We start from the raw sequence: 16,622 nt of genomic DNA on the forward strand, positions 1-16,622 counted from the left end.
CCCACGGACCTGCAGGGGGATCTCTGCATCCCCATGGACCTGCAGGGGGATCTCTGCATCCCCACGGACCTGCAGGGGGATCTCTGCATCCCCATGGACCTGCGGGGGGATCTCTGCATCCCCACGGAGCTGCAGGGGGAATCTCTGCAGCCCCATTGTAATATATGTTTTGGAATAATTCGTGCTTATGTAAAGTATACATCAAGTCAGTTGTGCTTGTACAAATGATTCTTGAAGTTTTAAAAGACCAGAAGCAGCAGCCGGGGCTGCAGAAACCACAGATGACAGAGAAAGAAAGACCTCATTTACAAATGAAAAAACGTTGCTCCGTGCAGAGATGGGCTCTTTCCGGGGGCAATCCAGGAGGCACCCAATGTGAAAAACGCATAATATATGGCTCTTTGCGCATAGTTACTGTATGTATTATGTTAGTTTGATTCGGAGTGCTGTATTAACATTTTAATAGCATGGTAAATGTAGTTTTGTAGTTAAAATGAAGCTTTAGTAGTTAAAATAGAAACTCCTTATGTGTTTTGTTTTTTTATTTTAAGGAATGAGAGACTCGCTTTGACTTAACCATCACAGAACGCCTAAATCTTCCAGAGAAGAGGAATTTATGGCTTTCTTGTCAGAAGAAGCTAATTTCTTCAGGCCTTGCCATGGGGATTAAAGGAAACAGTTGGCATATAACAGACAGAGTTTCTTGTTTTAAATAGAATGTATGCATAACCATGAAGGATATATGAATATGCAATAGTGTAGTTTTAAGGGTGATTCCTTTGTTCACAAGGTATGCTTGTTGTGGCTTAAGTGCCCGAGAGCATCTGGACATCCTTAAGTCTTTGCTTTTTATAGTCTTGTAATTGTCCTAACTCTAAATTTTTATTACTCTAATTGTATTACTATTTTAATAACCATGTTATTATTATTAAAAATTTAACAGCCTAGTGATTGGCGTTTTTCACGGCATGCTGAGCAACACATTTGATTTGCTTTCTCTTTGCTCTGTTTTTTTTTTTACTCTGACATTTTGGATGATTCTTGGAGGTGAAAAAAACATATTAGCATACAAGACCTCACCTTATTTGCTTTCCTGTCTTAAAACAGCATTGGTTGCAATAAGGTGTTATAAATCCTTTAGTTTTCTGAGCTGCCCTTATTGGAGGCTTTCTGGGAATCTCTTTGCTTTGGTTAGTTTTTATTGCTTATACTATTTTGTTTCTACCCAAGCCTCATGGTCTTTTTTCAGTTTTTCTCACACACAGACTTTCCAGGTCGCAGGTATCAGATGCGATCATTTACACATAAGCTTTAAGATCTCAGGTTCTGAAGTGGCTTGATTAGGAGCCTTCAATTTACACTTGGGGCATGGAACAGCAATACTAGCCCTTCTCACAAACTCTGCATTGTAATAGGACTCATACAAGGTGCCAGCCTCTTAATGCACCAAAAACTCCCAGGAATTGCCTGCAGGCTATTCCGTTTATCACTTTGGCATTTTTCCTTTATTTAACCCCTCTTTTACAAAATCTCAGTCTTTTCTAGTTCTCTTCTCACACAATCTAATTAAAGCATTGTTTCTACTGACACTTATTTCGTTGCCCTGCAAAAGGCTGTGCCTGTTACAGCAAAAATTCTGATATGCTCACAAACACAGAACCCTGTCCTTATCTCAAATTCAAGGACAGTCAGGACTTAAGTTGTTGTGAGGGAGGAATTCTTGGAATTCCTTTAATTTGTTTTACTACAGTTAAACCTAAATCATTATACTGTAGCTCTTCTGCAAAAAATGCTACACTTGTTGCAAAAAAAATCTTAAAACCTCTATAAATACAACTATATAATCTTGAGAATTAAAATACTATCATGTGGGGGAAGAATCACACAAACTCACTGGGAAACTCACTGGGAAACTCACTGGTGGTATCTCTTAAAGTGTCCCGTTTTCTCAACACAGCACAGCATAACAGCACACAGTAAAATTCCAGGAATCCAAGTCCGAACCACTGGGGCAGAGGAGCCCCCGGAGTTCGTCTAGCCACTGTTCAAATGCACACAAATCACCGCCTTTAAACACAGTGCACGTCCTCAGCCCCGTTTCTCCGCTTGTTTCCCTTCCCCGCGGGCACTCAGGCCCAGGAGCGAGGCCGGGCCCTGCCGGCTCTGAGGGACTGCCCAGCAGTGCTGCTCTGGCACCCCAGGGCCCTCTCAGTCCGGCCCTTTATCGCACACCAGCGCTCCTTGGCTGTCTCCGCAGGTGGCAAGCGAGGCAGAGCGGAGCCCCTCCAGGGAAATTCCCCGGGTGTGCCAAGGAGGTCTGTTCTACCCCCTGCCCCTGCGAGGACAGAAAATCTCCTGCCTGGCTCGCCATAATGAAACACGGATGAAAATCAAACCCTACAATTTTAATAAAGATTTGTAGGGAATGGGTATGTTTATTTATAGCACTGTGGACGCATGTCCATTAAAGGGCAATAAGTCCTGGTGGTGGGGAGAGGGGGGACCCCCAAGTGCCTGGACTGGGGGGAGACTGGACAGGGGGACCCTTGTACTGCAAAACCCCCCCAGCATCCCTAAGCAGGACCCTGGAGAAGGGGGATCCCCAGGACCCTCGAGGATCCCCAGCAGCCCTGAGACAGGGGACACCAGAACCCCAGAGGGATGAGACTGGAAATGGGACACTCCTGGTGGCTTTTTTTTTATTAACTCGTGATTTTTGGAGTTTTTTATGGACACCTGGAGACTTCTGGAAATGGATTTGGGCAGGAGGAATCCCCGACCCAAGGCATTCACACCTTGTTTTTCCCCACACCAGGATTTCCCTCTCCCAAACTTTGGCTGGATGGAGGAGGAGGCTGTGAGGAAAATGCCTCAGGACCCCCAGGCAGGTGAGGAGGAAGTCAGTGCCCCTTTCTCCCACTCTCCTGCTCCATCTCCCAGCCCAGCACAGCCCTGAATGCAGGACAGCCCCGCTGCCGGTGCCCTCCTGCCGGGGACGCTCTGGGGGATCTCCTTGCCCTTCCCTGTGGCACAGAGGCAAATCCCATCCTCTCCCTGTCCTTCCTACCCCAGAGCAGGAGCTGAGGATGGAGAGCAGGGAGGACAAATCCCCACGGCAGAACATCGTGGAAGAGGCTGTTTTGAGTGGCTCCATGGCAGAGGAATCCAACAGGGAGGAAAAGCCCCAGAGATCCCACAGGAGGAGGGGCTGCAAACGCAGATCACGGGGATCTGAGGAGGAAAGACCCACCCTGTGCTGGGGAGGTGGGCAGAGTTTCAGCCAGGGATCAGAGTTGGTGGTCCCTGAGCAGCCTCATGACAGGGAGAGGCCCTACGAGTGCTCAGAGTGTGGGAAGAGCTTCAGGAAGAATTTCAACCTGATCTGCCACCAGAGGATCCACACTGGGGAACGGCCTTACGAATGTGGGGAGTGTGGGAACAGCTTCAGCCACAGGTCTGACCTGACTGTCCACCAGAGGTTCCACACTGGGGAGAGGCCCTACGAGTGTCCTGAGTGTGGGAAGAGGTTTCACACCAGCTCCCATCTCCTTGTGCATCAGCGGATTCACAGACAGGAGAGGCCCTTCCGCTGCCCCGACTGCAGGATGGGCTTCAAGCACAACTCCACCCTCGTCACCCACCGGCGCATCCACACCGGGAGAGGCCCTACGAGTGTCCCCGGTGTGGGAAGAGCTTCTCAGACTGCTCATTCTTTACCCGGCACCAGCGGAGGCACCGGTAAGGGAAGCCCTGCGAGAACCCCGCCTGCAGGAAGAGCTTCGTGCGCTGCTCCAGCTCCATCCCCATCAGAGGACCCACCCTGGTCAGAGCCCTGGTGACCCACATGCCCTGTGATACACAGAGGGAGGTGGCTGCTGTTCCTTTTATTTTGCCTCTTATTATCTTTTATCTTCCTCCCTCCAAAACACAGAAAATTGGGGTTAAAATCAACAAATGCATTAAAGTCATCTAAAGCCTCACATTTTACTTGTGTTTTTGGGGAATCTTGGATTCCAGGAGATATCTGGGAGTATATTGGTGGGGGGGGGGGGTGTTGGGGGGTGTTTGGTTTAGTTGTCTTTATTTCTTGGTGCTCCAAATGATGAGAAGGATTGATCTGTCACCTCAAAACCACTCAATGCCACTGAAAACGCCTCAATCCTACCACAAAATTACTCGATTCCACCACCTCTCAGGGTGAAATTGGGTTGGAAGGGGATTGGGCAAAGCAGGATGCAGGTCAGGATGGGCATTGGGTGGAGCGAGATGGGTGGGATGGGGTTTAGGCGGTGTGAAATGGGGGAAGTACAGCTTGGGAAGGGGTCTTGATGTGCAGGAGGGGTGGGATGGGCTGGGGTTGGGACTGGGGTGGTGGGGCGGTGGGGCTGGGTCTGGAATGAGACAGCCAAATTTGGGGATGATTAAGATAGGGGGAGCCCATTACTGAGTGAGTGTTTGAATAGTCTACATTCATGAGGAGATGCTGGGGTGTCTCACATTCCTGAGGCAGTTTTGGGGCACTCCCCAGCTCTTGGGGGGTTTCCTGAGAGCAGCTCCATGGAGCCCCATGGCCAGGGGTGGTTGCCACGGGCCTGAACTCAGAGCAGTGCCAGAGTCCATTGCCTTGGTGCTGAGAGCAGAGAAATGATGAATGGCCCCAGACATCTCCAGTGTGTGTTTGTGGAGGCCTGTGAGCTTACTGGGGAGAGGGCAAAAGCGATCCCCTGGAGAAATGCACCGTAGGCTCTGGGCATTCCTCACAGCTCAGGGTGAGGACAGAAGCTTCCCCCATGGAGCTCTGCAGCACTGTGTTAATTTGTCCCAGTTCTGTCCCCATTGGCCTGTTGGCCTTTCCTACCCCTTTTACCCTGATATGTTCATGTTCTAGCAAGTTCTCCCTTCCCTATTTTCCCATTGGTTTATATGCCCACCTATCAACCCTGCCATTCCCTATTAGTCCCTTTCCCTGTGTACCACCCCTAAACCCTGAGATCCCTGACGCTCTCCTCCAGCCCCTCTTTTCCCGTATTTACACCCTAAACCCTCCTTTGTCTTTGTCTTTAACCCCCAGAGCCCTGGAGCGTCAGACCCTGATAAACCCTCGTTGGAGCTCCATGCCTGGGCCCTCCCGTGTCCTCACTGCCGAGCTGCTCCGTGTGTGTGTGTGTGTGCTGGGCTCCCGTGGCTCTGCCCGTTAGCACAAAACACTCCCAGGGAAAGTTGTGCCGCCACCACCACAGACTGACAGTGTCCCTGGGGACCAAGAGGCCACTGTGACACTGTGGGACCAAGGAGAGCATTGCTGCCCTGCCAGGCCTCATGGAACCAAGGATCCACTGTGACACTGCAGGGCCTTGGGGACCACGGTGACATTGTGACACTGCAGGGCCCAAGGATCCAAGGGACTTTGTGACACCAAGGGGTCCCATGGAACCAAAGGGACATTGTGACACTGGGAGGCCCCATGGAATCATGGAGACCATTGGGACACTCTGGGGCCACATGGAACCGTGGTGACACCAAGTTGTCTGGGAGGGCCTGGTGAAACCAAAGGGACATTGTGACACTGAGGGGCCCCTTGGAACCAAGGACATCTTTGCAGATGACACAGAGCTGGATGTGAGTGTGAATCTGCTGGAGGGTAGAAGGGCTCTGCACAGGGACTGGACAAGCTGGATCCAGGGCCCAAACCCACCAAGGTGAGGTTTAAGAAGTCCAAGTGCCGGGTTCTGCACTTTGGCCACAACAACCCCTGCAGCGCTACAGGCTGGGGACAGAGGGGCTGGACAGCAGCCAGGCAGAAAGGGACCTGCAGGGACTGATGGACAGCAGGCTGGACATGAGCCAGCCGTGTGCCCAGGTGGCCAAGAAGGCCAATGGCTCCTGGCCTGGATCAGGAATGGTGTGGCCAGCAGGACCAGGGCAGTGATTCTTCCCCTGTGCTGGGCACTGGGCAGCACCTCAAATGCTGTGTCCAGTGCTGGACACCCAATTTAGGAAGGACATGGAGGGGCTGGAGCGTGTCCAGAGAAGAGCAACAAGGCTGGTGAGGGGTCTGGAGCACAAATCCTGTGAGGAGCAGCTGAGGGAGCTGGGGTTGTTTATCCAGGAGAAGAGGAGGCTCAGGGGAGACAAGGCGGTGTCAGGGCACAGGATGGACTTGATGATCTCCTAGGTCTTTTCCAACCTTGCTGATTCTGTGATTCTCTGAAACCACCCTTGGAGCAGTTGCAGGAGGAGTCCTGGACCTCCTCTTCAGAAGCTCCAGCAGCCCAGGTCCCTCAGCTTCTCCTCACAGCACCAAAGCCCATCCTGTGAGTCCTGCAGAACCTCTCCAGCTTCTGGGGGTGGCAGAGCTGTGGCTGCAGCAGGGACAGGCCATGGATATGAGCAGCAGCGTGTGCAGTGGGACAGGAAACTCCCAGCTGATGGGAACAAACTTTCTGGCTGACTGCAGAGGCCAGGACAAAGCTGAGTGGTTTCCCTGGTGTCCCCCAGCCCTTCCTGGCCCCAGGGGCTGATGGCATTTGTGCTCCCTCAGGTTCATGTCCCCACAGCAGCAGCATGGGGGTGCTCCCGCCTGCTGTGTGCAGTGCAAACAGGGGCTGCTGAGCCAGTGCTGCCGTGTCTGTGCCTGCAAGGATGTGGCACCTCTGTGAGCTGGGGGAGAGGCCAGGGCTGCAGAGGGGGGATGTTGTTGGCAGCTCCATGAGGACGCTCTGGGACGCTGCCCTGGGCTGTGCAGCGCACTGGGGATGGATCAGCCCCTGCTCTGCTGCTCCTTCCCGTCTCCCCCAGGGCCCTTGCAGAGCACCAGCCGTGCTGTTTGCCCCCAGCCTGCCCATGGCCAGCCTGGGGCTGCTCACGGGGGTTTTCTGTGCTGAGCATTGGCCTGGCCGTGTTCTTGAGAGAGCCTGGGCAAGGAGCCTGGAGCCCCCAGGCCCTGGCCTGAGGCGTCAGCGCTGCCCCAGCAGTGCCCATGGCCTGTCCCTGCTGCAGCCCCGGCACTGCCACCCCCAGGACTGTGTCCGGCCCCGAGAGCACTCAGGCCCTGCAGCAACACCAGGGCCACCAGGGCAGCGGGGCAGGGCCACGGGAGCAGCACTGGCAGCACCAAGTGCTGCTGCTCCTGGGCACAGCTGCTGTGCCAGCACTGATCTGCCCCAGCTCTGTGCACAGACATTGCTGCTGCAGCTCCAGAGAAGGCAACAAAAGGGCATCTCTGCAGAAATCTCTGCTGGGAGATCCTTTAGTTCCTTTAACACCACTGAGAGTCCAGCCCCTCATTGACACAGTCTGTGCGTACAGGGAAGGTAGCGAGAAACAAAATGAGAAATGGCACAAAAAATGACATTTCTTTTTGGACAATATGAAAAAACTAAAAGAATGAAAAAGAACCTCCAAAATGAAACCAACAAGAAGTATCAAAGATGAATTTTATTACATGTCATTTAGATAAATTATTCAGCAGGTTAATGTTTCTGAAAGCATCCAGTCATCAGTCTCCACACTGCAGCCTTGAGCTCCTGGTTCCTCAGGCTGTAGATGAGGGGGTTCAGGGCTGGAGGCACCACCGAGTACAGAACTGACACTGACAGATCCAGGGATGGGGAGGACATCGAGGGAGGCTTCAGGTAAGCAAACATAATAGTGCTGAGGTACAAGGAGACCATGGCCAGGTGAGGGAGGCAGGTGGAAAAGGCTTTGTGCCGTCCCTGCTCAGAGGGGATCCTCAGCACAGCCCTGAAGATCTGCACATAGGAGAAAACAATGAACAGAAAACAGCCAAGTCCGAAACAGACACTAACAGCAATGAGTCCAAGTTCCCTGAGATAGGATTTGGAGCAGGAGAGTTTCAGCATCTGTGGGATTTCACAGAAGAACTGTCCCAGGGCATTGCCATGGCACAGGGGCAGGGAAAATGTATTGGCTGTGTGCAGCAGAGCATTGAGAAAGGCACTGGCCCAGGCAGCTGCTGCCATGTGGGCACAAGCTCTGCTGCCCAGGAGGGTCCCGTAGTGCAGGGGTTTGCAGATGGACACGTAGCGGTCGTAGCACATGATGGTCAGGATGGAAAGCTCTGCTGACATGAAGAACATAAAGAAAAAGAGCTGTGCAGCACATCCCTTGTAGGAGATGTTCCTGGTGCCCCAGAGGGAATTGTGCATGGCTTTGGGGACAGTGGTGCAGATGGAGCCCAGGTCGCTGAGGGCCAGGTTGAGCAGGAAGAAGAACATGGGCGTGTGCAGGTGGTGGCCGCAGGCTACGGCGCTGATGATGAGGCCGTTGCCCAGGAGGGCAGCCAGGGAGATGCCCAGGAAGAGGCAGAAGTGCAGGAGCTGCAGCTGCCGCGTGTCTGCCAGTGCCAGCAGGAGGAAGTGGCTGATGGAGCTGCTGTTGGACATTTGCTGTGGCTGCACGTGGGCACCTGGTCATGGAGAAAGGACAGTGAAGAGATAGAGGAGATACCTGTAACGAAATCAAAGACATTTCCCATAAGCCCTCCTCTGTGACACACGTGGACATTGTCTTTAGTGTTTTGGATGTTTGGGGTCTTCTTTATAATCTCTCCCTTATCTCTGATGGTGTTCCTGGATATCAGAAATGCTCAGCATTTCTGCTGCCCTGTGGTAGAACAGAGTGGGTTGTCTGATGCAAAATTATGAGCAGAAATTGGGGGAAGAAGGTCTGTTACCTCGTTCTGTTTGGAGTTTCTCTGGGCTTTCACTTATCTCAAGTGGAGGATGTTCACACTCCCAAGTTCTCTGTTAAGCTCACCGGTACTGCTGAGAGCAGATGGATCCACCACAGCTCAGCTCCACATTTGAAGCCAAGGACTCACATTGCTCATTTCACCAACCCAGCAGCATTTTCAGTGTCAGAACACATCTGGATTTCCCCATCAATCCTATTACTCAGAGATGCTCTAGGAGAGGTTTGCACCCTGCATTGAACCTCCCAGCTTGGACTGAAATCTCAGGGAGACTTCCATGTGTCCTTCTGATGGCACTGGATGAAGGGAGATGCAGCTCCTTCCCTGGCTGTACTGCCAGCATTGCCCAGAGCCAGGCACTGGGGACAGCTGTGTCACCCTGAGCCAGCTGTGCCCCCTGCCAGAGCCCCCAGTGCCGGGCAGCTGCTCCCAGCCCTGTGCTCTGCAGAGGGAACTGGGCCCGGGGCTGCAGAGCTGCCCCACGGCTCTGCTGCAGCTCTGCCTGCACAGGAGGGGCTGCACGCCTTGGAGCCCCGGCCCTGAGGGCAGAGGCTTGGCTGGGGGACAGGAGGGAGGGGGTTTGTGCAGAGGGAGGGGCTGCACTGGAGGGGATCCTCTGGACATCTCTAAACTCTCCCTGCCTCAGCATTTCTGGCTTTTGTTTTCTCTCCTTCCCTGATCTTCTCTCTGCTTCCTGGAGATTTTCCTCCTGCAGGTGTTTCCCTGTGCCTGATCTCTCCCTGCCAGCACTCCCAGACCCCAAATCTCTGTGCACTCTCCTTGGCTTGACAGAACCCTGCCTGTTTGCAGGGCACTGGCTGGGGGCAGGTTCTATTTGCAGCTTGGAGCAAGGACAGCTCAGACTGAGCCTGATGGCTCCAGCAAAGGTGGTGCTGGTGCTGTCCATGGGCAGAGTGGCTGAAAGCACATTAGGGATCTCCTGTGAACCTATTGATCACTAAAATAACAGTTTGGATATCTCATGCACTTGTCAAAATTCATAAACCACCATTAATATTTACCCCCTTTCCTGTCACTCTCCAATACTAGGAAACTGAATAAAAAGTCTTAGGAAATATCCTCCTTTATATCAAAATCGTTGTCTTGGAAAAATTCTATGACTGATCAGAACCCCTCAGCATCTCAGAGCTTTATGAGCATTTCACCTGATCTGCACCAGAAATACTCAGAGTTGTACTCACAGGGTCTGTGGGCATTGGGATGTTCCAGCTTTAGGAGATCACTCCAGGAGCTGCAGCTGCATTGTCCTGCAGCCAGAGGTTCCTGTGGCAAGGGCTGGCAGTGATTCTGCCCCAGGCACTTCTCAGCCCCTTCCCAGCCCTGACTGATTGAAGCTCTCTGTGCCTCTGTGCTGTGCCCGGGCTGGCTGCAGGCAGTGCCCCAGCCCTGCTGGGCTGGGAGAAGAGCTGCTCAGCAAGAGAAATGTGCTTTTGAAGCTCTTCTTGGTTGCCAGGATCACCCTCTGTGCCAGGAGCCCGGCCCAGCTCAGCAGCACAGACACAGCACAAGGACTTTAATGACCCTCTGGGGCTTTGTGCTCAGGCCCTGAACATCAGGCCCTGAGAGGGAGCTGCAGAAACCTCTCCAGAACTCCAAGTCAGAATCCAACTCCAAAGTTTCTTGGACTTTTAATGGGTCCCACTGAGGGACACGACTGAGAAAGTGTCCCCAGGCCCCAGGCAGAGCAGAGAACTGGAGGCACTGATGAGAGGTGGGGACAAAGAGAAGCCAAGTCTTGGTGCCCTGGGGCACAGCAGGGTCTGTGCCACCAAGGGCTGTGAGGAGACGCCTTGTCCTGAGGCCCTGGGGCCTCCTGGCACAGCCCCAGCCAGGCTGGGCACTGTCACCCCCTGGTCCTGCCCTCAGCATCCCCCCCTACCCACATCCCAGTGGCCTCAAGGATCTGCTGGAAGGAGTCCCTGGGGAGCCTTGGTCAGGAATGGCCCTGGGGGTTCCTTCATGCTCCCAGGGACTGCAGGTTCTTCAAAGGACTTTGGGCTTTGCTTTTGCCTTGGAGTTTCTGCAAGGTTTCTGCAATCATGGCCTCCAATTATCTGCTGTAATTAGTCCCTGGAGAGCCTTTGTCGATAACAACACTCAGTGGGGCTCATTAATGCTTCAAGGTACTTCAGTTCTTTTAAGGTAGTTGGTGTTTCCCTTTTAAACCAGACTCTGTGTGAGGTTTGTGCAATCATGGCCCCAATTATCTGCTTTAACGAGTCCCTTGAGAGCTTTGTGCTGACACTCAGTGGAGCTCATTAATACTTTTAGATACTCAACTTTTTTCAAGTACTTTGGATTTTCTTTTCCACACTGAGAGGTTTTTGTGCCATTTTGAGTCTCTGAGAGGTTTTTGTGCCATCCTGGTCTCCAGTTCTCTCCTCCAAGGAGTCCATAAGGAGCCTTTGTTGGGGATGGACCTTAGTAGGATCTATTAATGCATTGAGACATTTTGGGTGTTTGCTCTTGATTTTATCTCCTGGAAAGTTTTGTGCAATCTCCTCTCAGGCCCTGATGTTCTAGGGCTCAGCTCCAAATGCACCACGGGGCTCATTAGGACCAACAAGTTCTGACAAACCATGGCTCTGCCTTGATTTCCCTCTGCTCTCGTGCCTTTCATCAGGAAGTTTCTGTAGTGGTTTTGGTTCACCATTTTGAGATTTCTTGGGCAATGCATCAATTAGTGTGGTGGGTTCAGTGCTGTCTAATTACCAGTGCACTCACTAGAATATACTTACTAATTTCCTGCTGTGAGGTAGGATAAGGAGAAAGGGAAAGTGGGATCAAAACTTTAAAACAGCATATAGAAAAGTTTATTAGCAGTAACTAAAAGAAAGAGTAATAAGAATCAGCACAAAACTTTCAGAACACTCTTCTTCTCGCCACAACTTTTTCTTCCTTATTGACAATGTAAGGAGACAAACCCTAAAATTTCAGTCAGTTTACCACCTCTAGAATAGTCCTTCTTCACTTCACTTAGGGAGAGGAGTCAATCTTTTTCTTGCTATGGAGACTTCTCCATAAGGAAACAGTTCTCTTGTGGCTCTCAAGTTCCATGAATAGCAGCCACTCGGAAAAAGTGTAATAGTGAAATCCCTGCCATTTTTTCACAGCTTTTCCCACAGCTGTGTTTATGGGCCATGTCAGCTTATGGGGTATTAGTTTAAAGATGAGCTGTTCAAGACCAGAGGTTCTCTTCAACTGCTTCTGAAATCATCTCTGGGAAAAGAGGTCTTCTTCTCTCCCTGAGGGCACAGGGTCTCATCACTCTTCTCTCTTTCTCTGTTCAAACTTCTCATGAGATCTCAGCTACTTCAACATTTGCTTACTTTTACATGGAGGCCTTTGCTGAAACAAGTCATCTCCCCATACTTTTCAATGCCTTATAGGGAAAAAGAGAGTCTGATGTATCAATGACATCCTTCTCCATCGCTTTGCCAGAGGATTTTAGCCCCAAGATCAAGGCATCTCCTCATCCCTCCCATCTGGGACTCAACTTCCTCTTCATTGACCCCGGTGTCTTCTGTGTGCCTGCCCTGTGTCCTTTTCTCTCGCTGGAGGGAGGATGGCAACACTGGCAGAGTCAATATCTGCCCGGGCTGCAGATGGTTCCGTGAGCCCGGCCGGGCTCAGTGGCCAATTCTAATTTTGGCCATGGTTCCTGGACATGAAGACCAGTTCTTTTTCATAGGAATGAAGGAACAGAGCTGCACTGTTTTAGGGGCAAATGAGAGGTTACCACCAGAGGACAAGGCCAGCCAGAGCTGCCAGATTCTGTTCTTAGAGATACCCTTGAATACAGAAAATTTTTTAGGCAGAGTGTCAGTTTTGGGAAGGGGCATCAGAAAAGACAGACAGTTCTTTTCCATACAAAGGAGAGCACGGAGCCCCAGTGCTCCAGGAGCTGATGAGAGGTCGGCATTGACATCCCAAGATCAGCCAGACCTGTCAGGTGGCCCCTGGGAGGCCAAGCCAGCCAGACCTATTCCATGTTCCCTCATTTCCATGGGGCCCCACAGTGTCCCAATGGTCCCTTGCTTCCAGGAGACCCTGAGGTGTCACAATGCCCCCTTGGTGACACCAGGCCCTGAAGGGTCAGAATGGTCTCCATGGTTCCATCAGGCCCCACAGAGTCATAATGGTCTCTGGGTCCCTGAAGCCCCGCTGTGTCACCATGGCCCCTTGGTTCCATGGGCTCCAGTGGTGCCACAATGATCCCCTTGGTTCCATGAGGTGCCCACAGTGTCACAGTGATCTCCATGGGAAGGAAAGAACCGAGCCCCAGTGTTTCAGGGGCAGCCACCAGAGGCCAAGGCCAGCCAGGCTTGATGGTACTGGCAGATTTTGTCTGGCAGCAACCGTTGGATATAGGGAATTTTAGAGGTGGAATTCCAATTTCAGACATGGACACTCGGAGTTGAATGATGTTTTTTTTTCCAAAGGAAGGAAAGCACAGAACACCGGTGTTTGAGTGACAGATGAAAGGCTGCTGTCAGAGGTCTAGGCCAGCCAGACCTCTTTGCCCTGGTAGCTTTTGTCTGAAAGCAACCCTTGGATATAGGGAATTTGGGAGGTGGAACCCCAATTTTGGCCATTTCTGTGTAGATAAGAAGGAGAGTTCTTTTCCATAGGAAGGAAAGCACAGAGACCATGTGTTTCAAAGGCAGAAGAAGAAAGAGGTGGCTCCTGGAAGGCTCAGCCAACCAGACCTGTTCTTCCTGGCATGTTTTGTAATGGAGGAATTTTTGGATACATGGAATTTGGGAGGAGGAATCTCAATTTTGACCACGGTGACCTTGAGAAGGACAACTATTTACATTGGAAGGAAAGCACCAAGCCCCAGTGTTTCAAAAGCAGATGAGATGCATCTCTCAAGAGGCCAAGGGCAGCCAGACCTGTCTGTCCTGGCAGCTTTCACTTGGGAGCATTCCTTGGATGTACGTAGTTTTGGAGGAGGAATCCCAATTTTGGCCATGGAACCCTGGAGGAGAAGGACAGTTCTCTCCCATAGGAAGAAAAGCCCCGAGCCCCAGGGCTTCAGGGGCAGATGAGAAGCAGCCCTTGACATACCAAGGTCAGCCGGACCTGTCAGGTGGTCCCCAGGAGCTCCAGCCAGCCAGACCTGTTCCATGTTCCCTTGGTTCCGTGGGACCCCACAGTGTCACAATGGTCTCTTTGGTTCCATCAGGCCCTGGAGTGTCACAATGTTCCCCTTGCTTCTGCAGTGTCACAATGGCCCCGTGCTTCCATGAGGCCTTGCAATGTCACAATGGCTTCGTGGTTCCACAAAGCCCTGATGTGTCACAATGGCCCCTGGGCTCCGTGTGCCCTCGCTGTGTCACAGCGGCTCCTCTGTGACACTGCGGCTGCACAAGGTCACCATGGACCCTTGGTTCCTTGGGGTCTCTGAGTTTCACATTGGTCTCCTTGATTCCATGAGGCAGCACAGTGTCACAATGGCCCCTTGGTTCCATGAGGTTCCCCAGTGTCACTGTGGTGTCCTTGGACCCGCATTGTCACAACTGACCTGTGGTAATCACATATCCTCTGAGCAGAGAGAGAGATCTCCCAGGATTTTCCTGGGAAGCTGTGAGAAGCTGTGAGAAAGCTCAGAGAAAAGAATGAGAAACAATTCTTATCTTCACCTGCTGCACCTGTTGTTGTGCACATGTGGAATGTGTTATGGAGATTTGTTTATCAAAGGGTGATTTCTAAATTGGCCAATGGTGATGGTGTTTGGATTTCAATTCACCAGTCTGGTCTGTCTGTATCGGACTGTCTGCAAGAGCGATGAGTGTTTCTTAGCAGTATAGTATAGGATAATGTAATAAAGTGATTGATCAACCTTCTGGAATCATGGAGTCAGTGCTAATTATTACAGGCTGGGGACGCCCTGCTACGATAGTTATCTAAGTCATTCTTCCCCTACCTCTGAATGCTGAACAGAATAGGCTTAACAGGCATAGCAGGAACACCAACCACTGTAGACCCAAAGAGCTGGCTGAGGAGTTGGGAGAAAACTTCCCCTGGTGTCATTTCCTCATGGTAGGTTGTTGCAGCATTTTTGAGAGAAAGAGGGCATGAATTGTGAAAGTTGAGCTACTCCAGTCTAGGCCTCAGATTGAGGCCTGGTGGGGCCTTCAAAGCCTCTGACGCAGTTAGAAATTCAGGGCTTGTGGCGCAGATAGAAAATAGTCTTAAGGTGTTGTGGGGACCACCGGGTTGTCTGGGTGTGAGTTAGAATAGGTTTTATGGTGTAAAGTGTAGGCCGTTTTAAGGAAAAGGTAAACAATGTTAGCCTACCAATTAGAGTGTCCTTGTTTCTGTAAACTATGTGGAAGCTTATATAAATTACTGCCTGATCTTGAATAAACGGAGAACGTTGCATTAATCATATTGATTGGATGTGCGTTTGTCTTGTCCAGTTTCCCGTTTTTCTGAGATTCCCTGGCTTTAAGTGGCGCCCGAACAGGGACTCAGGAGGCTCCGAAAAGGCTGCCAAATTACTTTTAGAGTAAAGGGCAGTCGGGTTTGAGTCGCGCGACAGAAATTCAGGTCCAAATCGCCTCATGGTAACGGGACCGGGATCCCAAATTCACTTTTTGTGAACAGGGATCAGGTGGAACGGAGCAGAATTCTCCAAACTCCGAATTGGGCCGTTCCCAACGGGAGGAAAAAGACTCGTCGCATTGTTGTTTGTTTGCGAGAGTCCGTGGAGCAGTGGGAAGACCTCGGCGTTTACAAGAGACCCGAACGGCGGGTGTGGACCTGGCCGAGGCCGGGAAGCTGGAGCGGGGTGCTGCCTTGCCGAAGAAAAGCGAGAGCGGAGCAACCCGCGGAGGGTGAGGTAAGCCGTGGAGACAGAGAGACGGTGAAAAGTTCACCATGGATGGAGATTTACAGGCTTCAGTGCGGCTGCTCTTTCATATTCTCTCAAAGAGAGCTGAAAAAGTTAAAGAAGCCGATTTAGAGCAGTTGGTCCTGTGGGCAAGAAGCAAAGGCAAGCTGCAAAAACCTTAGCTGATTTTTAGTGAAACCGAATGGCAAGAGTTGGGGCAGCTGCTTTGGGATGCAGTCATAGAGGGCGGAAAAGACAAGAAAACACTATTGGAGCTTGGAGGTGTTTGGAAGAAAGTTTTACATACCTTACAGAGCATGGCCGCGGAGAAAAAAGCAGCGGAAGCTGCAATTCAGGCATTTGAGCAGTCCACATCAGAACAGATAGAAGCTCGAAAGCCATCTCGGGTTGAAAAATTTTTTAATGTTTGTAATATGCGGCCAGTGCGAGAGCAGAAAGCTCCAGTCAGCCCCTCTGTCAGAGATGTCGCTCGTTGGGAGGAAAGTGCAGAGCCAGGCGGCGCAGGGCCGGCCGGCGCGAGACAAAGCAAGGATGTGGCCGCGCCCGGAGCGGAAGTGTGCTCGCAAGCGGCGGATGTTAGCAGCTCGGCGGTTTCGCGGAGTGAGGCAGACCAGGAAGTGGCCCTCCCGGGTCTGTTGGGAGGCGGGGAGACACCTGAGGAGGCAGGCGGAGTTGGTGACGAAACAGGGCTGAGTCAGGAGGAGGAACTCGGGGGTGGAGACCAGGGCGGAGAAGGGAGCGAGGAGGCGCTGGCCCCTCGCCCCCCCGCAGCGGCCGCGGCGGCGGCTGCCGCGGGTGCGTGCATGCACAGAGGTGCGGCTCGCCGGTACCCGTCGGCGGCGGCGGTGGCGGCCAGCAGCCTGGCGCGGTTTGGAGGGGCTGGGCACCGCAATGCTAGCGGAGTGGCAGAAGCAGCCACCCAAACAACACCAGAGCAGAGCCCTGAAAATGCCAGTTCCCACTCCACCACGGTAGCTATGCGTTGCCCCCTCCCACCGAGTTCAGATTCTGACAACTCAGAGCCAGACC

General features: G+C 52.0%; 1 protein-coding gene across 1 annotated transcript; it reads right to left on the reverse strand.

The window, feature by feature from the left end:
• Window positions 1–7,472: 7,472 nt before the first annotated feature.
• LOC140681569 (olfactory receptor 14J1-like) lies at window positions 7,473–15,962 on the reverse strand. The gene is made up of 2 exons (XM_072921502.1): window positions 15,880–15,962; window positions 7,473–8,469 (listed from the first exon to the last, which is right to left on the reverse strand). Exon 2 carries the CDS (start codon window positions 8,403–8,405, stop codon window positions 7,473–7,475), a length of 933 nt encoding a protein of 310 aa, XP_072777603.1. The 5' UTR covers window positions 8,406–8,469; window positions 15,880–15,962.
• Between the last annotated feature and the right edge of the window lie 660 nt (window positions 15,963–16,622).

This window comes from Taeniopygia guttata, chromosome 37, assembly GCF_048771995.1.
Source record: "Taeniopygia guttata chromosome 37, bTaeGut7.mat, whole genome shotgun sequence".
In the NCBI taxonomy this organism is placed as follows: Eukaryota; Metazoa; Chordata; class Aves; order Passeriformes; family Estrildidae; genus Taeniopygia; species Taeniopygia guttata.

Excerpts from the sequence above, each read along its gene's own strand:
- LOC140681569 (XM_072921502.1), bottom strand. The coding sequence starts at position 8,405 with ATGTCCAACAGCAGCTCCATCAGCCACTTCCTCCTGCTGGCACTGGCA.